The sequence below is a fragment of the Idiotropiscis lumnitzeri genome, chromosome 12, assembly GCF_059441095.1.
Source record: "Idiotropiscis lumnitzeri isolate Australia: NSW breed Sydney's pygmy pipehorse chromosome 12, RoL_Ilum_1.0, whole genome shotgun sequence".
Lineage (NCBI taxonomy): Eukaryota > Metazoa > Chordata > Actinopteri > Syngnathiformes > Syngnathidae > Idiotropiscis > Idiotropiscis lumnitzeri.
Window position 1 is genome coordinate 16364065 of NC_142402.1, and position 24289 is coordinate 16388353.

The window sequence follows — 24289 nt, forward strand, 5'->3', positions numbered from 1 at the left end:
TGTGGTGGGCGGTCAAGGCCCTAATATAATCAAGAAATCATGATCATATTCTTCACATTGATGTCAAATTAAATCCTAGTGATTAATTTTTAGGTTAGAGATTTTCATCCAATCAGAATTCAGCTAGCTCGTGTTGCCAGGCAGATTTCATAATACCAATAGCACGCACAATTCATCCGAGGCCTTCAGATATGATTGTGCGGAAAATGTCAATCTATTCTTGCTTTTTTAAACCCCAATGGCCGAAGGAGGGAAAAGTGCGGATTTAATTGCAGATACACTTGCGCGGCCATTTTCAAGACGGACGAGGTCGTCTCTTGCCGAGATGCCAAACAAACACGTGACATTTTTGTCCGTCGGCCGATTCCTCCACAGACGCAAATCCATACGGCTATTTCTCCCACCTCCTCACATTACTCGCTTAACTCGATTTCATCGATATTAATATCATCATTCACAAGGCCTCGAGTCCGACGTGAGCAGTTTTCAGGCAGACGACCAAGTTACAAGAGCGCATCGGGGACCGGCGAGATAGCAGGGCAGTCTTCCCACTTTTGTCGGGGGAAGTGTGTGTGGCCGGGTTGCAAGCTGATCTATAAATATTCGATCAAGCAGGAAACACAATCTGCTCAGCCACTGTTCTCCCTTCGGGCTTCAGTCCCGTCAGCAGAAGCCGAGAGAACAAACAGCGCATGCAAACATTGATGGGCGACGTACACAAAAAGTGGTGGCAGGTAAGAAAGAATAAACACTCGGGGATAAGAGTTAAGTACATTTTTCGGCTAGCACTAGTTAGTTGAGTACGTATTTATTTATTTATTTATTTTTACTTCCCACATTTGACAACAGATTTTCTTTCTACCGGGCCAAATAGGCGTGTTACTTTTCTCACACATATTTGGAAAGCACTATTTGCGTCGAAATGAAACTCTTCAATACACTTCAACATAGTTCATTGGCACAGAGGTACCACAAGATGGCAGCAAAGCACTATTTGTGTCTAAATGAAGCGCTTCAATTCACATCAATGTAGTTTGTTGGCACCAAAATGCCACAAGATGAAGTCGAAGCACTACTTTTGTCTAAACGAAGCTCCTCAATGCTCGTCAACATAGTTCCTTGGCAGCAGCAATGTGCTACTTTCATAGCTCTAGCCCGTGCACAAAAATAATTTCCAGCAATAATGGATATGTTTCCCCAAGAAATTAATTGTGTTGTAAATAAATGTCTATTAATAATAATTTTTTTTTTTTTGACATTTGTTTATTAAAGTTTACTTTTTGTACTAAGGCTGCTCGGTATTAGAAAAGTACTGAAAAAAAAAACGATACCCGATATAGGTGTTGAATATTCATCAAATCGTCGCAATATTTAACGCACTTAAAGAAATGGCATGTTTAGTATTTAATGAAAGAAATATTTTTTTATTCAAGTTATTTAGTTACTCGACACTGCACTCTAATTGGACGGCGACGCATATTTAAGGTTTCATTTGATTGGCCAAGGTCAGATAAAAAGTATGTTCCGAATTGATCGCACGTCTTTACCGCATATTACATTGGCATTATCATCGTAAATATTTTTGTTTCTATTCAATGTGCAGCCACTTTTTTACTAAGCTGAATCCGTTCTTCTACTTTTGCTTCACTCGTAAAAGCTGCATCTGGACTCAGTTCAGAGTGTGAAGTACGAGTGAACACCTTTATGACATGTACAATAAAACGCGCGTTGTTAACAATACATTAGCCTTCGGAGTCAATGAGTCAGCGGCTTGTCCGTCCTCTAAAACATGTCTGAGCGGTACAAAGCTCCATAAAACTGCTCGAGACACGGAAAGCAACTGTTTGTTTTATTCTATTGTCTCAGCTCAACGGACATCCCAAGTCAAGATGCCGAAAGGAGGTCACTTTGGAAGTCTCTAAGGATCAATATGTGCTGATTTTAGTTTATTACGCTCTGTGTATTAATATCATGATCCCCAGAAGCAATTCATCACTATTTTTACAAACAAATTTGTCTGTCAAACGTGCTCAAGCTCAATTTCCAAAACGAGTTAGATATTCTGCATTGCTTATGCAGAAGTTGTTATGGCGAAACTTGACAACGGGGCGCTCTACACCACCAAATAAATAAATAAATAAATAAATCAAGAGAGGACACACCCCCTTCCTCACTCTTTCACCTTTCTCTGTATGATGTGTGTGCACTCGAGGCCAAACCACAAGGCACTCTAGAGGTCTGTAAGGCTAATGAACACTGTAAGTGCCACCAATGAGTAGTACGCAAACACAATACACAAATATCTAAATATATATATATATATATATATATATATATATATTTATATAAATATATATATAAATATATTTAATTATTTATATAAATATATATAAATATATATAAATATTTATATAAATATATAAATATATATAAATATTTAAATATATATATATATATATATATATATATGAATATAATAATAATAATTTACGTTCTATGGCTCGTTCAAAATGTAAACTTATTCAACGGCAGCCATTTTCAGACTCTCCTTTGCACTTCGTGACACGTTGGTGTTATCTGCGCTGAAAAGGATGTGGATTATGGCGGTTAGCGTTATTTCGAAAACACACATCAATAAAAAAACTCGGTTGTATAAAGGAGTAGGATGCTCATCCTCTTCAGTTAACACTTGATGTTGACGTTAAAAGGCGTGTTTGAATAATTTTCTGCAGAATACAAGAGTTTATTACCTGTGAGAAATTTAAGTGTTGTGACATCATAGCCACAGTTTTTCGAATTTGCTGTTTATTGTCACCGCAATGACATATGACATTCAAGAATTATAGTTCATTCATGGAAAACTCACAGATTCGTATTTTTTTTTTTAGTCCAATTCAAAAAGTCAAACTCAGTTTTGATTTTTCACAACTGACTGAAATAATTTTTGTATTGTCCATCCATTCTCTGTACTGCGTATACAGTTTTTTTTTTTTTAATTACAGAAATTAGGCAGGAATCGGTCATCTGAAAAGTATGTTCTAATGCGTTTAGAATTCTTTCACTTTTTTAAACGACAAAAATAAATGTCATTTTCTACTCTTCTGTGATTTTGTGGAAAGAACAACAAAGTGGAACTATTCCAGTGGTCGCTGTCCCAGGAATTCAGTCTTTTCATCAGTAGAAGAATCATCCTTCCACTGAGCGGTTTGCAAGGTTAGTCCAAGTCCAAGAAAACAAACAAAATGACGTTTTTTTTTTCGTACAAAATAAAATACGTTTAGAAAACAAAAACTAACGGAAACTACTAACTGTAATCATCACATATATTATTTTTCAATTAAAATCATACATGAACTTTCAGGGTTAATTTCTAATTGATTTATTTCGGCATTACTGCAATTCCATGGCGACAAAAAAGGGAAGGGCAACTATTTGAGAATTGTACTTTAGTTGACTCTAACCAGGTGGCAACTGGCGAGCCGTGCGCAAGGCAACAATTAGGAGTGTGCGCAGTGGTTTATGACGAAATACTCAGCTAATGTGGTGCCAGTTTATTTGGTTCTCACTCATAAAACAGGACTTGATTCACACGACGACCTGAAGTCAAGGATGTAGGTAGGACACGCCCCCCATTGTGTGCGCACGTCTCAACTCACACAATCCCGTCCGCCCCCCTCGCTGCACCTCTTCGTTTAAGGTTGTCTTCTGAAGTCAAGGATGTAGGTAGGACACGCCCCCCATTGTGTGCGCACGTCTCAACTCACACAATCTCGTCCGCCCCCCTCGCTGCACCTCTTCGTTTAAGGTTGTCATTGTGTACAGAGCTGTGACGTCAGCCACAAGGTCCTCCGGTTACACGACTCATGTTACTTTGTGCTTATGATGTTTGATTTTAAAGGGCTTTGAAAGTTTTTTGAATTGGTCTAACAAAGCATATTGACGAAACAGTAAACATACAATCGTGCACATGTTTGTCACGGGATTGTTATACAGCCACAAGGAGCTGTGCACAGTTCGCATTTTACGGTTTTGAGTGTCTGTATAAAAAGCACAAGATTCTGGGGTTGGAGATTCTTCAGTTAATCTGGCGGGGAAGTAAAAAAATAAAAATAAAATTAAAAAAAAAAGCAACACGCCATTTTTCAAATTGTCAAAATTGATGAGACAAAAGGTTAATAACTCATTTAAAAACGTTTTTCTCCATTTATTTTTAAATCCTTTGGCACGCACACACTCACTTATACGTTATGTTTGTGTGTCAATATTTTTTTTATTTTTTAATATATTTATTTATTTTTTTACATTTTGTGGAAATAGGATATTCTGTCATTTTTTTCTGTTTAATTTTTTTTACAATGCACAATGTATATTTGATACATAGTTCCAAAATGTAATTTTTTTTACTCGCATTTTTTTTTTTAAGGTTAACCTCCAAAAGCTTGCGCAATAGTACTTTAAACATATAAATTATTGCTATGGTTAAGAAAAAAAACAAGACCTGTTGCTGAACATAAACCCTTTGTAACGGCTTACACACTTAATTCATAACTATTACTAAATCGTTTACAATATCAGATATTCTATTGTTATTAATTATTATTTTTGAATTATTATCATGAAAACCTGACACGCTATAGGAAAAAACTAGAGCAGATTCTGAATGAGCGCAAAAACAATCTCGATCTCCACCTTGGATTAACACCAAATAAACTTCAGCTGTTCTAGTAGGGCCTTTCTTGACATTTTTGAGTCCGAACACTTTTGTGCTACCACACACTGCTCATTCGAGCTGCAGGCCTCAGCTCCATGAAGAAAAAGAGCCCTTGAAGCAGGACGCAGCCACCAGCATGCTCGACTTTTTGCTGCGGTGTTATTTTGGTGATAAGCACGGTTGTGTTTGCACCAAACACAGCGTATTTTCCCACATGTGCATGGGAGATTTTGTCGTAGTCCGTTAAAACCGAGGTTTAACAAAAATATTAAGTTCAGCAATGATCCAACTTGGTCTTCTTTTTTTTTTATTTTAAACTAGCATTTGAACAGGGGTGTGTAGACTTTTTACACCCACCACTTGTATGATTCTTTCCAGGTCTTTCAGCTTCCTCACATGTCCCAAACATGCAAGTTAGCTTCAGCCAAGTTTTATAAATTGTCCATAGATGTGAATGTGAAATATATACATACCCAAAAAAATTTGTTTCACAAAAAACTAAAAATGCCGTTATCTTCCAATACTACTGATGATGCTCCAATTGTAGTGCGAGAGCGCTATCTTTTTTTTTTGCACACACACGTCGAGACAAGTTTCTGCGTGAATAACAGGAAACGCGCTCTCAAGGACGGATTAACAGATTGTGGAAACTAACGTCTGTCAAAGTGTAACACTGGTCTCGCTGCGTGCGGCCGCTCATGACAGGTTAAAGTTTTGCTTCATTGTTTTTTAGTTTCTCAGCGATTTAATAAAGAGAAGCTCGTTGGATCATTTGTTTAATAAACTACTTTCTGCTGCGTGATTTTTAAAAAAATATTTCCCCCCCCTACCCAAAACGACAGATCCTTGTGCTCACATGAATCATTACCACGGCGCAGGACAGTACATTAACAGCAAAAAGTGTGTCGAGGTGTGTCTTTCAAACTCTCATGTGGCGGTAGGCCACGCGTTTAGTACCAGGCTTGGCCTGACTTAATCCAATGCTTCTCAATAATTTTTTCTTAACTTCAGAGGTGCCGTTGTGATCGGAGGGGTTTACCTTGCCTTTTGGGTGGAAATTGAAGACATTCTTGGATTTGGTGTTAGCTCAGCTTCTGTGTGATGGACAGATGTGCAGGAAATTGAACAGCCACATCAAATCCTCCAGTTCGGTCCAGTTAGGATTTTTTTTTTTTTTTTGTGGTTGACTTCAAAGTGATGAAAATCGATTACGCTGTTGATATTTTTTCACACCAGTCATGTAAAGATATAGTCGGACAGAGAAGGCACAGAAGCAAATTAGAACATGATTAAAAATACAACTCACCATTACGCTGAATGTAGGCTCAAAAATGTAATTTTTTTTTTGTCGGATTTGATGATGGACTTGCAACCAGTCACATTTTTGGTGAAACATTTCCTCACACTTGTAACATCCAGATAGCCGTCGGAAAACAATGCAAGTGGCGGCGAGAAAGTTCTTGTGCATTGCACTCACTGCTCAACAGCAAATTTTAATGATTCAAAAATGTCTTTAGGTTTTTTTTTTTTTCCTCGAGCACATCATCAGGTTTCCGAGATATTTTCATTTCCTGTTTTGCAGTTTGACCTATAAAAGCTTGCGTAATACCGTTTTACCACACGTTTTAATTTACAGCTGACGCTTCTGAAGAAAATTCCACCTGTTGCTGGGTGCACTACAATACAAGACAACTTTATTTATATAGCGCATTTTACAACAGCTGGAGCTGTAAAAAAAGTGCTTTCCATATGGTGTCACATAAATGAGCGGGGAATTAGAACACAAATTAAAGCACAATAACAGCAGAACAGTGACAGTCTCATGTTGAGTTGAAATTTAAAGAAAAAAATAAGTTCAAACTAGTTTTAAAAGTGGACAGCGAAGGGGCTTGCCGAACATTTAATGGAAGCTCATTCCAGAAGGAAGGACCGGCAACAGAAAAGACGCGTCTTCTGAGCTCTAGTTAAAAAACGAGCAGCAGCATTTTTGCACCAGTTGGAGACGCTTGAGGGAGGATCGGCAAAGTAAAGTGCATTACAGTAATCTAGCCTAGATGTAACCCCAGCCTCCCCTCCCTAACACTCAACAAGCACGACATAAGAAGATTACGCAACATCTCTGCAGCCGCACTCTGCAAAGCAACAAGACATCAAGTATGAATGCGAATACAAAATGAAAAATGAGGCGGAGGGTGGGAGGGAGGCTTGGAGAGCCACAGAATAATTTGCAATAAATTATGAGAGTACAACCACAGCTGTATCATTTAAAAAAAAAAAAAAGGGGGGAGGACTGGCGTGCCAATAACAAAAAAAAAACCTGAATTAATAAACCAATTTTTTCTCTATCTTAGCCGATTAATCGTTCTTACAGGACATTTGGTTTAGAAAAAAAAAAATAAAATTCCACGAACAACCCAGGCTTAACTCACACATCTGTCGAGATGTATCACTTCAAAAATACTTCCTTGACACCAATTACTACTTTCCTATTATGCAGGTCTATCTGTGTCATCTAATAGCGTTAGAGACATTGTCACGGAGGACATTTAAAACCTGATTCCCATTGCATCTAACGCGACTTCCTGTTGTCGCCACCTCGTCAAGAAGCAGACAGCACCAACGGAAGTCCAAGGGTCCAAACCCCCAAAACCTTTAGTCTACTTCGTCACGTGATGGCTGGAGCCCATAAGCATGTGAGGCCGTCTTGCGTCGACAAGAATGCAAAAAAGATCAATATTAAAAGCAGATCTATAAAGGCACTCATTGTTTATAGTGTTACTGTGACGATGATGACCCAAATCTTTTTAACCTTAAGCTTGCTGCTGCAATGCTTTTGCGGATCATGGAATTTTCTCTGGCTGGCTCCAAGGGATTAGGAATGTGAACTATTGAGTAAATGTCAGCTATTTCTGCACAAAGATCACCAGCCTTAGCCTTGCATGATTATTACATTTAATTGGAGCATACAATGCGTCGCCAAAATTCACGTTTGCGGGTAAGACGAATGCATTTTTTTTGGCTTCTATATCCGTCGATGGCAGCGAACGTGTTAATATCGCCAAGTGATTAAAATGCGGCAATGAGGCGCTCTAAAAAGCCCAGTCGACAAAGCTGGCTGTGAAGTTGGACTTAAAAAAAAAAATAAATAAAAAAAGTCAGCCTTTCTTGCACTCACGGCAAATAACGAGGCACTCTAAAGTGGCCGACATAGTTCTCGGTCTTTGCACATTTGAAGCAATTATCTTCCAACATGTATTTAGGAGCAATTATCAGAATTAACATCACACTCTCAGAGACGTACCAAATTATGGTTTTGTGGGTTTCCTTCGTCTGTTATTGATTTCCGCATCTCAATAGTACATGTTTGACTCATTTTCTGTTACTAGTTGACTTGCGTGCGTAGAAGAACAGTGACCTCGCCGCACGGGTCACTTCTCTTATTTGGACATGGAACTCGAAGCAAGTCACAGAACATTGATTTCAACTTAAGATCTCATTCAACGCGTTCAACAAACCACCCGAGACAATATTCTCAGCGAGCCGGCCGGCGCGCAAAAGAATGTTTCATGCGAGAATGTTTGCGCTCAATAATGTGCCTGCCAAGATCCAGTATCACCGGGGTTACAGATAAAGTCGCCAAACAAAAACAGGAATTATTTTGGAGCCAACAGGAATCAAAAGTCCTTGAGGGTGTTTCGAGTCAGCTTCCTGGCCTGTCACGGTTAAGTTGCTCTTTGATTATGATCGCATTATTAATTGAATCAGATGCAAATTTGGACTTTGGAGATGATAGGACTGTCTCTTGCCGTACGCATACATTAGAAAACAAAAATCAGCATTTTTACTTCCTGTTTGGGATATTGCAGTATCAGCAAAGGCTCCAAAGAAAAAACGTGTCGCACTAAAGGATTCCTCTGTCGCCATTCTCCTGATTTATTGAAATACTGCCGGATTTTTATGCACAATACCTCTTAAACTCACAATACCTGAAATTGTTTTGTGTTGTATGAAGTTGAAATTCACGGATTCTCATTGTTGTCCTTTTCCAACAACCAATTTCGATTGAGCTCCAATTGGAGTCTCCTGCCAAATGTCTCGTCCAGACCCTGGAAGAGCAAAGCAGTCCCAAACCATAATGCCACCTGCTCCATACTTCACAACGTGAATTTTCAATGGTGCTATATTAAGCGGTGTGTTCCGTCAAACAACTTTGCTCTCATACAAGAGTTTAAAAGTAGCACCATGTAAATAAGTCTCAATATTTCCGAATTTGGAGGGAACGGGGAGCTCTTTTCTGTGAGGCACGTGTCACATTGGTTCATGCTAGTGCTAATGTGTGAAAACTCAAAACTGATGTTTCCCATAAAGCAAGATGTCTTAAATCAACACCTCCAACTCGCTCTTGGCAAAAGCATCCTTTGAATGTTTAGCAAAACTTTAGATGAAGAGCCGCCGGTCACATTGTAGGACTAAGTTACGTAGGGAAACTAAACAAGCTAGCATAGCTTTTCTTACAACTGTATATACTTTAACAGCAATCCTAAGTCTCAATCACACATTTCCATTCTGAAAAACAAGGACGTGGGTGGGGGCAAGCTGCCGTCTCGGCTTCCACATTTAAACATTACTCACAACACACCTAGCCTCTAATTAGCCAAATGCCATAAGCGCTAGGCAAGGGGCTAATACGCTGACGCTAAAACTAGCACCACTTGACTTCAAGCAGCCAAGTGAACGGTTGTCATATACTCCGTGGAGCTATTGTGAATTCATGACTTGCAGTAATTGATGATTTACGTCGCTGTAAAGAGGAGTTTATAAGTTGGGCTGTGTGTTGATTCTAGATAGCGGTTATCGTAAGCACTACTGTACGTACTCTATAATCTACTGTACAGTCTGGAGAGGCTACAGGACAGCATTATCGGCAATTTAAAGAACCTTCACAAAGTGAGATAAACATTTTTTTTTACTTTTCACTCTTAACAAACGTGGGAATGTGGAAAGGTTCGGGAAAAACTTTATGAAGCTAGCAGATATCATTTCTCTAAAGGGATGAGTTATCTATGAATACGTCCGTCCAGCTCCATAGAGTGTTGCCTTTAGGCAGGGGTGGGTAAACTTTTTTTTTATTGACGGGGCACAAAGGGTTCTAAAATTTGACACAGGGGCCGGACCAGGAGGAGATGGATGGAGTGTTTTGGTAACCTCACCTCATCGGAGAAAAAAAATTACATTTAATTTGAAATGAAAGTGAACAAAAGCATTAAAACAAAATATATGTCTTGGAAAAACCACAGTATTTAGAAAACAAAACATTAACAAGGTTCTTTTAATTTTTTTCAAGTTTAACAGGCCGGATTAAAACTATATGGGCCGCATGTGGCCCCCGGGCCGCAGTTTGCTCACACCTGCCTTTAGAGGCAGTCTGAAAAACAGCTTCCCTTTATCTACGCATTTCTGCATAATGGTGGTTTGCACATTTTCAGTTTCTCACAGTTTCGGTGCTTTGGGTTTGTCATGCAGGTGCTCGAGCTTCCTTCTGAATTACCGACCAATCACAGCTCACCTGTTTTCTTGGTTTTGTGATGTCATTTTCAGTCGACAGCAGGTGGCAAAATGGCTGCGCTAGAGACGGATGAAAACAGGTGGATTTTTTTACGGCTTAATTCATATTCCACAAACACAATATTAATCAGAATGTTGTGTTTAAACAAGATAAATAAATGGTGTCCTTTGGCATAAATCATGAAAAACATATCTCATCGGAATCACTGACACATAAACGTGTTTTTCTTATCCCAAACTTTACTGAAACAAGTCGAGGGTTTACAAAGACAGACTTAATGGTATTTTTGCTCGAGACCAATCGCGAAGCGTTACAGTTCTCATTCGTACTCACAGCAGTTGACCAAAAGTGAAGATCATCCTCGCCGTGTTGTTCATTCGGGACTGAACTACTACTTTCTTACTTGATCTCTAAAGCTAGCAGTCACCAGACCAAAAAAAAAAAAAAAAAGAAAATTAGCTCTTTAACGTCAAATGTCCACAGTGCGACGAGGTGATTCCAAGCAAATTGATCCAAAACAACAAGCCGGAAAGTTGTTAACAGTGTGCGTGAAACCTGCAATTGTTTTAATAAATATAAATACATCTGAGGTTTTCTACAGAAAGCGAAAAAGGACAAAAATAGTTCATTTCCTCAAACTGACGTCACCCGCATAAATTATTTCTCAAAATAGTGAAAATAATCCGTAATCTTTCGTGGGTGGGAAAAATAAGGCTCGAGTACAGTTCTTCACTTTTCACACCTGATAACGAACAAATCGTAATGAAGCTCGTCGGGATGCGATGGAGGGGCAACTCGTTGCCGCTCTCCACGTGTAATGTTGAATTTCTTTGGACAATTGCGATGTGATAAGCCAGACAGTTACTGGAGTGAGTCGGTACATGCTCTGCACCTCCGCAGTTATGTTCACATCACTTGCTTTAAAAGTCCCGAGTGAATGAAAAAATATAAATCACAAAATGAGAAAATGGCTTCTGAGCTGCATATAACAAATGTGGGGGTGGTCGGGGGGAGGGGCAGCTTGCCTCTCAATAAGTAGTGCGCCTCTTGACCTACTTGATTACAAGCTAATGCCCCCCCCCCCGGCACGAAAAATAAATTAAGGAGAAGGAAATCTACAAAGCACGATATGAAAGAGTGTTATTCAAAGCACATCAAAGTCATTTAGGTCCCAGCCGTACTTTATAAATATGAAGCCTGGCAGGCCGTGGAAGCAAATGAGGGAGGAGGGAAGGTAGGACAAACCGGCGTCACTCCATGATGGCCCGATAAATGACCGGCTCGATGTAGTCCTCTCTGTAACGAGAGTTGATGACCCGCTGTCGTTTGGAATTTTGTTTCACGTCTTCCTGCGCAAAGAGCTCAAAGCGCATGTCCGACGCCACCGACTGCGCAGGGAAGGGGGGAAAAAAATAAATAAATAACCGAACTGTAGCCGGTTCAAAATGGTGCGCAACATAAGGAATGGAACTTACCAATCGCGACTTGACCCGTTTGGGTAGATCTTCATCTAAGGTGTAGACGTCTTCGCGTTTGACGGAAATTTGGGATTCATCTTCAAATTCCACCTGAAAGGCAGCAGACAATTCGGCGTTTGAGCAAACACACTAACATTAGGTTACGGTTTCACAAAGGGGTCTCAAATTCCGGTCCTCGGGGGCCGCTTTGCCGCATGTTATGCATCCAACACACACGCACGCACACAAAAAAAAAAACATTTCCACTGAATAATAAATGTCCAAATGGGTTCCATTTTCGGATAATCAACACGTTATGCTGAAGATTAAACTGTGCATAGCCTTACTTTAGTTTCCCCTCAAGAAACATGAGTGACAATTTAGACCCTCGCCGAGATTTTGGTCTGAGACAAATTGACGTGAAAAGCACAGTCGTGATTTCGCCGGCTCAAGCAACACACTTAAGTAAAGCCTGGTTTATTAAAAAGTGATCAGTCGGAACGGCAACTGTGTCAGGCTTTCACCATCAAAGCATGCAGAGTCATTTAGATCTATTAATTTGAGCGCTGCACAAAACAGAGTCAGTTGGTTTTTCTTTTTTTTTTTTTTTTAGCAATAAACGACCAAAGACCTAATACATACATGGTTGAACCTCGAGTTACAACCTTAATTGGTTAGGTGAGCCTGTTTGTAATGCAAAATGTTCACAAGTTAAGGTGATATTCCTCATAGAAATGAATGGAAATGCAATTAATCTGTTCCAGCTGTTCCATTTTTTTTTTATGTAGTTAAAACCATATAATGCAATACGGAAAAATATGCAAACACATACTATTACACACAATATTGTACACACATACACAATAATATCTAGATACATCTTTTGAAATTGTCAGTTATCTACAATTTTTCCTGCCAAATATTTAAATTGGCATTGCGCCTAAAAAAATAAAAATAAATATATATATATATGATATATGCTGCACGTGAATTTGATGACGGAAGACGTAGCAATATTATTGTCCTACCAGGTACATTGGGATGGAGTGCGATGCCACAAACTTGGCGCCATACAACAATCCGTCAGTCCATCGCACTGACACTGCAGCACCCTCCGCAGGCGGCCCAAGTCGCACACAATCCCGATTCTGGAGACAGATGAGAGCGAACCGTCAAGACGGACTGCTGGAACGGGAGACAGTGGAGTGACGTGCGCCGGTGACTGACCTCGATGTCCTCTGGGAAGAGGTTGTCGCTGTACGAGCCGTCGTCGAACACCACCTCGTAGAAGGTGGCGGTGGTCAGTCCCACCACCTCGCTGTGGTAGTAACGACCGTTTCTGTATTTACAAATCACCCGTTGTCCCACAGACAGCTCTCGCATGGAGTCCTTATTACGCTGTGGACCGAAACAGGATGTTAGTCGGTGTCAATTGCACATATTTTAGATGAGGGGGAAGAAGAAAAAAAAACTAAAAGTCACAAATAGAATAAAATGAAGAATTAGAAACCATTATGTTTAGAAATTGTTTGCTTGAGGCAAGGAATAAAGTAAAGACCCGTTATTGACTCCTTGTTTCTTTGTATTCAAGACGTGTTCATGTAAAGAATACCAAACAAGTCTGACAAATGAAAACCTGCGCTGTGAAGTCCCCTCCCCTCCACTCTTGGGTTGTGCCCATTTTTCAATGAACATTTATTCATTCACTCAATCATTCATAACACATTTACAATTGGACAACAAGTAACCAGAGTTCCTTTTTAGTATGCAGGCGCGAAAAAAAAGCCGTATACCAAATCTGGAAGTTGGGCATGTTTACAGATAGCGTGACAGCTCGATTGCTACAAAAGAAAATGGAAACTCCACAGCCCATCTTTAAGATGACCAAATTGTGGGGAATTTCTAACATGTGGACAAGTTGGGCATCTGCGTGCGATTACCTCAACGAGAGCGTTCGCTCTGTGCCGGTGGCAGGTGATGAAGACGATAAACGGCCAGTCGTCCGGGTGCATGAGAACACCCGCGGCCTGTGCGCAGCTGGGGTGGAACGCCGTGGAGCAGCGTCCGTGGGAGCACTGGACGCAGCAGCCCGTCGACTCCCTCTTCATCCGTTTCCTGCAGAAAACGCATTTCTGCCAAAGACAAAGAGTCACGGCAGGCAGGGGTGGCGAGGGGAAAGGTTTCAAGCCGTGGGGTAGAGTTAGGGGAAGGAAAGGAGGAGAAAGGAAACAAGAGGGGGAGAGATAAAAAAAAAAAAAAAAAGTTTCAAAGGGAGTGTTAGACGCGAATTGACATTAAAAACAATGACAATGGAGACGAGGCTGACATTTATTTCCTGCATGCCTCATAAAAACAAAATGAAGAAAATGTGCGCCTCTTGAGTTTGACACCCATACGAAACAATCAAATCAAATAATTCGATGACAAAAATGGTTGAAGTCAAATGTCTGGCTCAAAGCTTCACAGAGATTATTTTTTCCCGACATAGATGTGACTGCAGTCGCACGCTTCTATAAGTTCATGCGATATCGGAGAGCCAGGAGAAAAGCTCCAATGCAAGACATTTCTTGACACCCACGTCACTCACCGGTGGATTCAAGTACTTGCGCTTCACATGAGCGTTATTGCGCTTGACTAAATTGTGATTCAAAACTCTTATTGATTTTGACAACTCGGTTTTTTTTACCCCTTCATTTTTCAATATGAAACCCATTTAATTAACAAACATCAGGATCATTTATGATTTGTGCGCTCTCGTGGGTTTGCGACTCTTACCAGTCTGAAGCGAGGCAGTGGGATTGCAGACAGATCGATGGGACGCCGCTCTGTGATGTTTACAAAGCGAGCTTCGAGCACAGTGACGGCGCACAGCACATGAACCCACCTGCCATTCGGACAAACATGACATTGGATCAAGACAAACAGAACAATGTCCAGGGTGCAATATTCCGCCTTCGTTATTTAGACAAGCGGACATTCAGTTCATTCTCAACGGTACTTTTGACGACGAGCACTTTTACCCAAGTGGAGAAAAAAAATGTTGGCTTAAATAAAACATCAAGACAACGAATGGAACTGCGGTATAATTTCAAATTGCGTCGTTTGAAGGGAAATGGTTCACGCTTGACTGCTGGACAGTTTGTAGAGAGTATACCACTCATGCTATGAAACCAGCACCAACTTCCGCATTTGAAGCGAGCTCCAATCCAGGCTCACTTTGTAGTCACATGACGTGAGGCCTTCGAGTGAGACGTGAACTGCGCTGAACAGCTCATGCTGACGGGGATTGCTGGAAATACTTACTTGTCATTGTTGGCTCTCTGCAGAGCTCCACCGCGGAGAGAACACAGACAGCAATCCTAGAAAAAGTGGGTTGAACTTGATTATAAGTGAAAGCAAAAACCCCCCCAAAATCAATGAAATTTGAAAGAAAATAAATAAATAAATAACATCAAATTATTTGGCTTGGATTCAACAAAGCACATGTAAAAAAAAAAAAAAAAAAAAAGAAAAGAAAAGAAAAATCCCATTGCATTGAAAGGCACACTATACTGCCCACTAGTGGTCAGATGTGTTCATTTGCGTGCACATATTGGGCAATATTTCCGGATTGTTGCACAAAAATGAAGCGGGAATGCTGATAACAACAGATGAGATACAGCTCAAAAACAAAACCAGGAACAATGTATTACACTAAAAATAACACACAAAGGAAGGGAACACTCCCAGCAGGACAAAAAAGGAAGAGCACAGCCAAGTTGACTTTTGAGTGACAAAAACAAAATTGCTGGAACATTGTTGTGTCCCATTACGTGTAGATTACTGTGATTTTTTTTTTTTAAACAAGCAAGGGAGCAATTTAACATAAAGTGAGCAGGATTTCGATGTTGTTCTCAAACCGTCACGCGAGTCCACACTGTGTTTAAATGAAGCCTATCAACCGGACAACAATTGACAATAAATAATTGAAAGGCCGGTGTACAAACCTCAAAGGTAGCATCAGCTTTGCAGCGAGCACACAGCCAGTCATCCTGCCCTGCTTCGTCTCTGGTAACACCATAGCAACCTGAGCCAGACAAGAACAGGTTTTTTTCCCCCCCAATTGCAATAGAAGTATTTCAGAGGAAAAAAAACTGATTATTAGTCATTAACCATATGCATTTTGCTCTGTGTATATGGTTACAAGTTATGTTGTACGCTTCTTATAAGTATTGCTTGTATTAAAATCTCTTTTCAGGAATAATTGTCTTGGGGGTATAACTAAGCCTCAGAGAAAAGTGAAGGAGAGATTTAAAAACAAAAAAAAAAAAATGCTTACTGGAGTGTACTCGGACGCAGCATTGAGAACAGCTGACCAGCCGGCTGGTGCCGTCCTCTGCGATGTGAGGGTTGGACAGCTGGCCTTCCCCGCTATCATTGGCCTTGTTGGTGTGCGTGTTGAAACACATTTCAGGAATGAGCGGTTTGGACCACTGGTGACCTTGCCGGTTCACCAACGTCGCACTGGATTTGCTGTCGCTGGCCTCCGACTAAAGAAGAATGCAATGCAACTTTATTATAGGCAAGTTGTTTACATATTTGAATATTAACATACCCATCAGAGTAATAAAAAGCTCAAGAATAAGTTAACTTATTTTGTTAAGATTGTTGTCTGGAGTATCTTGGTTGGGTTTCAGTTTTTGTCGTGTATAAAACTAATGCGAGAGGAAGCAAGGCTTTTGGTTCGACTTAGTTGTAATGTTTTCATGCCTGTTGTTCTTTAAATTGCACTTGTATGGCAATGTTATGGTATTAACTGATGAGGGGAAAAAAAGCAGCAATGAAGAATCGACCCAACCTTATGAGAAGTTGCACAGTCGACATGCAAAATATGAAAATGCTGAAAGCCGCAAACAGGGTGTTATGAGCACTACATTTAGATTTGTGGCACACAGAGAAACCACTTCCTCTAACAGTTAACCAGAATTCTAAAGTTATTCGTTTCATCAGGTAGAAAAGTGTAATACTGAGGCAAGCATGCCGCAAGCCATTGCTCGGCCAATTTCTTGTCAAGAGTTGTGGTCAAAAACGTAAGTAACAAGCGCTAAATGTCGGCGGCAAACTTATAAGCGGCAGAGAGAGAACAATTAAAAATGAATGGAAAAAAAAAAAAAAAAAGCCCAGCCTGTTTTAAGTCCCCAGTTCAAGTTTAAACATAAAACAAAGACTTACATATTTTGTTATGAACCCAAACCATATAAAGCAGGCCCGCTCGCTTACTGCTAACACACAATGCATAACGCCATAGACGGGTTAACGACACTAGCCTTGACGTTGGACTAATTGTAAAACATTGAGCTCTTAACATTTCAACACTAATTATGCAGTAACACATGTAATTGCTCTGCGATCAAACCTCTCTGCATATTATATGTCTGTATGATATCGCCCCCTGGTGGCCGAGGTGCACAAAAAGAACACAATGTCAGTGGGCATGAACTCATTATTTTATAACTGTATGTATTTATAAAGTACAAAACTGTTGCGTGCGACTGCAAATACAAACAAAACCTCTTGCAAAAAAATGATTAATATTCATGTGCTTGGGGGACTGAAATAAATAAACTCCATTTCGTTTAATTCAGAGGCGAAAGATGATTTGAGATTTGGTGTTTTGAATTGTCCAGTGTCGCCATAAAAGAATAATCTACAGAATATAATTTCCTTTACTTCGACGTCTCATTGACCTTCCAGATCGTTAAAATGATGACGAGTTAAGATAATCAAGCTCACCTGATGGTGCGTGTAGAAAAGCAAGCAAATGGAGCAGTAAGGAGCCTGTTCGGCCATTCTTTTATTGTACTCCCACTCCACCTGGGGGTTTAAAGGCAGACCCTGCCACAGCCGCCTGAGAGGCTTGGCCCACTCCTCTTTCTCCTCTTGCTCCACCTTCACATCCTGATACGTCTCTGTAGAGTACACAAAAGTGCGACTTTAAGTCTCTGTCTGTGGCAACCTGTTAAGGACACTAAGCTCAGTTGCCGCTTTTCCCTGAAATGTTGTTCCCGGCGGGAGATAGAATCATTATATTCGGCTTACCATCATCACTGTACGTCTCTCTGAAGAGAGGGTGGTGGCGTGGAAGCTTTCGGAGCTCTTCGTGTCGTCGTTGCTTGCTGACCACTGACATACAGTAGGACTGCTCCTCTGACACCTGCTGGTGAAATTATATTTAGCAAGGCAAAACCTCGTTTTCTAGAGCTCGTCTTCTTCCCGGTCGCAGGTGCGTTGTTCAGAACTTCTAAAAAAAAAAGTTTTTGCTTTCATTTTGGAGTCAGCAAAATGAACATGCCGTCCTTCACAGTTCAAACAAACTGGTATTAGGAGCTCTGTACTGGTGACAACATATTCTCAAAGACATTTTGGGACCAGTCTGCAAGTACGTACTTACATCACGACTTTGAGCAATCACCCTCATGTGCATTGGCTGTTTGACAGGAAAGGTGTCTTTCAAGATGACAATGCCACTATCCCAAAGCGGGCTTTGGCAAGTCTGTTGTTTGGAACAGGATGGATATAAATTCAACACAATTTGAACGAAACATTTAGTTAGTGCAGCCGTGCCTTGAGAATTTATGTTATTACACTGTTTTCGATAATGTGTAATAAAGGAGCAACAATTTATGGATTGAGAACTAAATCGATCGTGAAATGAATTGCTAATTGTTTTTGAGAATTGAATAATCATATTGTGACCTTGTTTAAGTGAAAATTTTCCCGTAAATATTTTTGCATTTCTGTAGTCCTCCATCAAAGGAGACAGATTATCTTGGCGTTGAATCTAAATAAAACATTTACAAAACAATCAACATTTTTGCTCATTTTCTGACGCGTTGCGGACCAAAGCTATGAAATAATGTCTTGATTTTGACTTACGGGATGAAAATTAAAACATGATTTTTTTTTACCTCATCTAATTAATTTATTAACCGACGATTCAGATAATCGGTTGTAGTAGACCTGATATTTTTTCTTAGTATTTTTTTTTTTGTGTGCAAGGCTTGAACAGATTTATCGCATTTCCTTCATTTCAATGGGCAAAGATGTTTTGCGATATGAACATGGTCGCCGAACAATTATCACAAGGCACCACTGGACTTTGTTTGGTCGTGTAGTCAATTAGTAACCATTCCAAGCTCTTGAGAAAAGCATGCAAATGAGAAAGCCAGTACAGAGCCACTATCATATCCATTTCGGAAAAGAACCCAGATTAGTTGATTAAACTACATTTTCATTCTTAAAACGAAAGAGTAGAGCTAAGAGCTGTTTAAGATTCATTTTTCATGCAAGAACAGAGGAAGAAATCAGTGCACAAAGAAAGAAGGCAATTTAAATATCTGTGCATGCCTAATACTGACCTTTCTTTGGTTTTGGCTGAACGTCTCCATTTTGTCGACGTGGGTAACGCAGGTGGGCTCAACATTGGCCTTCGCCGCCGCATGTTGAACACCAACGGGCATCGAAACGCCTGCCGTGTGGTCCTCCTCCACAGAATGTTCCGTTTGCGTGAGCTCCACATTGCTGAGAGAGATTCTAGATTCCGGCCCGGACTCCGTGTTGCCGCAGCCGGGTGCCTGAGACGCAGGCAATGCGGCGCCTGCGAGCTGGAGATGACGGGGTTGATGCTCTCTGGCGTAGCTGTGCACCTGCAGCATCGTCTGAACCTGCTGCTTTTCTCGTGGGTAATTGTGCACTTGCAGGATGTCCTTTTGCGTGAGAGTCCGATGGAAGAGCAAGCTGGCCACGCCCATTTTACGGGAAGGCTGCCCCGTGGCGGTCGCCCATGTTGCCGTCGCTGGGGCTGACAGATGACCGTTTTGGGAATGCGATGAAAATGCCGGCGGACGAGTCTTGGTGTAGTGAGGCGTGTGTCCGGAATCGGTCGTGTTTAAGCGGTGAAATGGATCGATCAATGTGAGCTTTGTTGGCGTGACAACCAACTTTGGTGGCCCTGTCAATAAAACCAATAAAAGGGAATTAAAAACAAAACGGCTAAGGATAATTATTAACAGTGCATAAGTAATAATAATACCTTTATTACGCTTGCCATCTTGTGGCGTCATTCGTGGTGGCAAAAGATTAAGTCTTGGCCGCTTCGCGTACAGCGTCATTTCCTCGTCTGCATCCTTAGGAACAACCTCGTCGGGAAGCTGAAGACACACCCGGTGGCGCTTGGTCTCAATTCTTTGCAGTGAACTACACAAAAACAAAAATGAGGCACGTTCAGGAGAGATGAACAAACTTGATTAATCTTATAAAAAGGTCAGACATGATAAGAATAAATTGCGTTTCATTTGTAGTAATTTTGGGGCAGCCGTCAACTACCAAAAATGGAATCCTGACATTCACAGGGTTTTCCATTACGCATGAGGGACCTCCGACGAAAAAAGTTGGACACCCACCAGCTAAATAAAGCGGATGGATTCAAACTGGATATTCACAAATGGCACGTGACTAACCTCTTTCGCTCCACATCATCCCGACCGCCGTCAATGGAACAACCGCTAGTATCCAAGATGATATTAAACGAATCGCCCAGGAATTCCTTGGCCTCCGGGGTGGGCCGAGAGTGGTCGATGGGCACCATGTCTCGCCCCGCCAGCCACTGCTCGTAGCGATCTGGCTGGAATTTCTTGACAAAAACGTCCATGGAAATCTTCACCATGTCTTTGCGGCATGAGCACTGACAAAGGAAAGCACAAGCAGAAAATAACATTCAAGACTGTCAAACTATGAAAATCCACGATATAGATTCCACTTAAATTTATTAAAAAAAAAATTAAAAAAAAAAAAAGATGCTTGGTCTGGTGCGTATGTTATCTTGTTGGAAGCTGTAAAGTACACCGTGAGCAGCCATAAAAAAGTGAATTGCTAACTACAATTTGGCAAGGCCACTAAAAAAAAAAAAAAAAAAAAAAAAAATGAACCACAAGTTTAATAATACTCACCAAGACTGCTTGCTTGCCGTATTCAATCCACCGCTGTGTGGCAAAATTGGTGGATTCGGCACAGTTGAAACCGTGGTTGAAGCCAGCATGATAAGCGTAGGGGAAAGTGACCATGAACTCACCAGCATATTGGGTAATCTAAAGGATGAAGTAAAAAAAAAAAAATCAAAAAGAATTTAATGAACAATCATGTCTGTTTAAAGCTCGCCGGAATGAAATGAGCAATTCTGGCACCTTCTCAAATGGAATGCCGTATTTCTTCAATATCGAAGGTGATATCAACGTCATCTTGTGCCTCAAAAAGGCCTCACAAGTTTGTGCGCTGCCAGAAAAGAAACCTACAGCGGACAGATGCCGACTGTTAGCACGAGTGATTCCAAAAATCACTTCAAAGGAAATGTGGAGATAATATTCCTGATGTCATACCTTGAGCCAGACGCTCGAATCTTCTCCCATGCTCTGGAGAGACACAGTACCTGCAATCATTCAAACGTGTCTCGTCAAGATTCAATTGTACTTTCAAGACAAGGCATTTATGGTAAGCTTTTTATTTGTGAATGTATTTATCTATCTACCAGGATTTGGGCTCTCCGAAGTGCAAGTAGTTAATACTGTAGAGGTCCATGTCCTCAGTGTGCCATGCAAAAGTGGTCTTCCACATACCAAAATACAAGTAGGGTGTATTAACACCCTCAATTGTGATGCCGCTTTCAGATTCCACCGTGTCCAAAATGGTATTTAGATGACAAATGTTCCACTCTTTGACGTCCTGGGAGAATGGAGAAGGAGGTAAGGATGAGAAACGTCTTCAAACGCATCATGTTTGTATCACACCATCTGATTGTTGTCGATACAGTGTCAGGAAAGTGACGTGACAGCCTCGTTCCAAAATGGAATAAATGTGTTGAAAACATTTTTAATTGCACGTGTATTCTATTGGCCTTTATTTTACAGAACAGAAAGTGACTTTTGGAAGCCGCCACAAAATATCAACTCACTGGATTGTATAGACTGCCACCAACATCAGCCCCATATATTGGAGGATTAAATGTCACATTCTTCCAGTATTTCCTTTCCAGTTCTTCAAAATCATCATAGTGAGGGCTACAGAACCTACAAAAAAAAATGCACAATAATAATTAACAACGCTCATAATTAAAACAAGGGAAACTGTAAAAGTGGCGGCAAATTTTGCTTTCCATACTTGTCACTGTTTGCAAGCTTGCGGAACTCTTGAACGGACATTGACTTCTTCTGAATGTTGTACTGAGTGAAAAGGCCCGACTGGCCTGTCACCACCTGCTGAATGGGTGCAGGAATCACCAAATTGTCTATATCATCATATGAATGTCTGGGCTTCCATTCCTTTGGTGGGACCACCTAGAAGAAGGGGGGGATAATGAGGGGCTCGTCCAAGAAGTGTCAGCGTCAAATGGTAGACTCTCTTGATTATTCATTTGCTTGCACACTATGCTAAATTCAAAATGCACTATTCATGAAAAAATACCAGTGAGACCTTATTTTTTTTTTTAAATTCATCACTGTCACTTCAAGTACAACTGTTGCAACAAAGTTGTTCAGCATCAAGCACATACTTTGGCCAGGCCTGCTTTGTGTGCTCCCTGTGACTCCATGTAGGCGACATAGCGGGTGAAATCCTTGAACTCCTCAGCAGTGGGGTAAAATGTCATGATCCCCTTGGAGGCATGGTTTTGGGGGGTCGTGTCTGACGCCATCCCAAAACTGATGGCAACTCCTGCAGACTGTGAAAAGGACTTTGGTCACATGCGGAAATAAAACTGGGTCCAGCTGGTGTCATTTCATTATCCTGACCGGTGATTGCAGTCTGCTGACTGCTTTTCTGCTAAAAAATGAATGAATTCACACTTCTAGATTCCGCACGCACACACACCGACTTTCAGATTTCACAAAAAAAAAAAAAAAAAACAGTAAAATGTGACAAGGTGATCATCATTCTGTATTTATACTTTTAATTACATTTTTAGTATTTTCTAATGGCCCATAGCTCAAAATAGACTGCCTTGCGTAATGGTTAAAGCAAATAATTTAAATAACATTTTCAGTATTCCACAGTTGACAGTACACAAACTACAGGGCTCCAAGACAAACAATTTTAACAGGGAGCACAGTGGCCCCTAACGTGAAATTTTAGGAGCGCAAGCAGAAAAATTAATGGGCTGCACATGAATCACAAATTGTCTTGCGAAGTAAATATTTGCATGTCCACTATGTTTCACTGTATTACTGATAAATAGAAAATGTGGAGATGAATTTGTCAGAAAAAATTGAAGAATTTACTAATTATGAAAACAAAATCTGTATATTTATTGGTCATGCTGCAGATGAAAAATGGAGTTGCATTGTCTATAATTATTGAGGACGCATGTCAACTCTTCGGGGGTCTCGAGCTGAGCAGTAAAAAATACATTTGTGGAGCAAGGATTTCCCTGTAAGCCTTGATTCTTGTTTTTCTTTTTATTAACTGTATATGGCTTGTGATTCTATATTTCGATAATTATTAAGCCATATAAAATGTACTTATGAACATTAGTCCAATTCAATACAGTGTATAATAATAACCCCTAATGAACATTGTATAATTAAGAAATTATTATTAATACCACAATTCTAATATTCTAATTATTATTCATGAGGATGTAACATTTCTCTGGTCTCTGATTGGTTAGACTTCATCGTCTCTTTAACTCGACCGGACCAGTCGGCTAGCATTAGCTCAGATGCTAAGTCGCCCGAGCATTAGCCGGACGTATTGCAATAACATTATCCACCGACACCAATGAACAACATTTATTCTTTTCCCCCTGTTATTTCAGCGTAGCCCACGTTAGCAAAAAACATTCATGCAATGTGTTACTTGGCAATGCGACCACAAAACAGCTAGATAGTGGACATGTTCTATGGGATACGACTATTTCCAGTAAGACTATTCCCTCCCAGTAACATTCCATTTCAACAGAAGACGGGGCGGACATGGTTTGATCGTTCCGACAAGCGTTCTTAATTTAATTCAAATCACAGCGACCCTACTCCCGAATTTAACTACTTTCGCACGAATCTTTCATCCTCATAAGTCACAAACGTCCCAGGAATTAAACTACACCCCTCCGCAAACACAGGCGTTAGCTGTCGTTATAGCGATTCGGGGCTAAAAAAAAAAAAAGCTAACATATTAGCATGTCGCCTTCACCATACGGATAAAGTCAAGCGCAGTCTGCGACGTTCGTTTACTAACCTCTTACTCCCCCGCGGACAAAACAATCGTCACTTATGATGTTTATCTTCCGTAATCAACAATCCACGCGGCGATATACATTGAGGAGAACGACCAGTTTGGCAACTGAGAAGGACCTGGATAAAAGGCAAACCTCCATTACCTCAGATGCGTACGCACGACGCACGCACGCCGGATGTTGTTTACCACATTACGCACGGGAGACGTTCAGCCAATCAGAGACGACGCCAAAGCCTCAGTACTGAAAACAATTACTACGCTATGCGTTATAGCGAAAATCTGCATATATTAGAG

General features: G+C 40.6%; 1 protein-coding gene and 1 long non-coding RNA gene across 4 annotated transcripts; one reads left to right on the forward strand and one right to left on the reverse strand.

Annotated features, from left to right (window-relative positions):
* The first annotated feature begins 641 nt into the window (after positions 1-641).
* Positions 642-13284, forward strand: LOC148326191 (uncharacterized). The gene is made up of 3 exons (XR_015846165.1): positions 642-734; positions 3120-3213; positions 12766-13284. It is a non-coding gene; the product is annotated as an uncharacterized LOC148326191 (long non-coding RNA).
* On the reverse strand, positions 10400-24151 carry kdm4ab (lysine (K)-specific demethylase 4A, genome duplicate b). Of its 3 annotated transcripts, XM_088311247.1 has the most exons (23): positions 23996-24151; positions 22317-22484; positions 21926-22101; positions 21720-21834; positions 21297-21490; positions 21148-21197; positions 20956-21059; positions 20722-20859; positions 20233-20456; positions 19806-19969; positions 19132-19724; positions 18165-18266; positions 17813-17927; positions 17507-17682; positions 16053-16263; positions 15721-15800; positions 15038-15093; positions 14510-14618; positions 13675-13866; positions 12962-13132; positions 12763-12882; positions 11753-11845; positions 10400-11665 (listed from the first exon to the last, which is right to left on the reverse strand). In XM_088311247.1, the coding sequence occupies exons 2-23, from the start codon at positions 22455-22457 to the stop codon at positions 11528-11530; spliced, it is 3462 nt and encodes a 1153-aa protein (XP_088167373.1). In that variant the 5' UTR covers positions 22458-22484; positions 23996-24151; the 3' UTR covers positions 10400-11527. The 3 variants fall into 3 exon arrangements, with proteins under 3 accessions (XP_088167373.1, XP_088167375.1, XP_088167374.1); XM_088311249.1 differs by lacking the exon at positions 18165-18266; XM_088311248.1 differs by lacking the exon at positions 18165-18266 and having other exon boundaries at positions 17813-17930.
* Positions 24152-24289: the final 138 nt, after the last annotated feature.

Excerpts from the sequence above, each read along its gene's own strand:
- kdm4ab (XM_088311247.1), bottom strand. The coding sequence starts at position 22,457 with ATGGCGTCAGACACGACCCCCCAAAACCATGCCTCCAAGGGGATCATG. Across the intron at positions 17,928-18,164 it reads TGATTGCTCAAAGTCGTGAT|GTGTCAGAGGAGCAGTCCTA; the intron begins GTAAGTACGTAC and ends TTTCACCAGCAG. Across the intron at positions 12,883-12,961 it reads TCTTCCCAGAGGACATCGAG|AATCGGGATTGTGTGCGACT; the intron begins GTCAGTCACCGG and ends ATCTGTCTCCAG.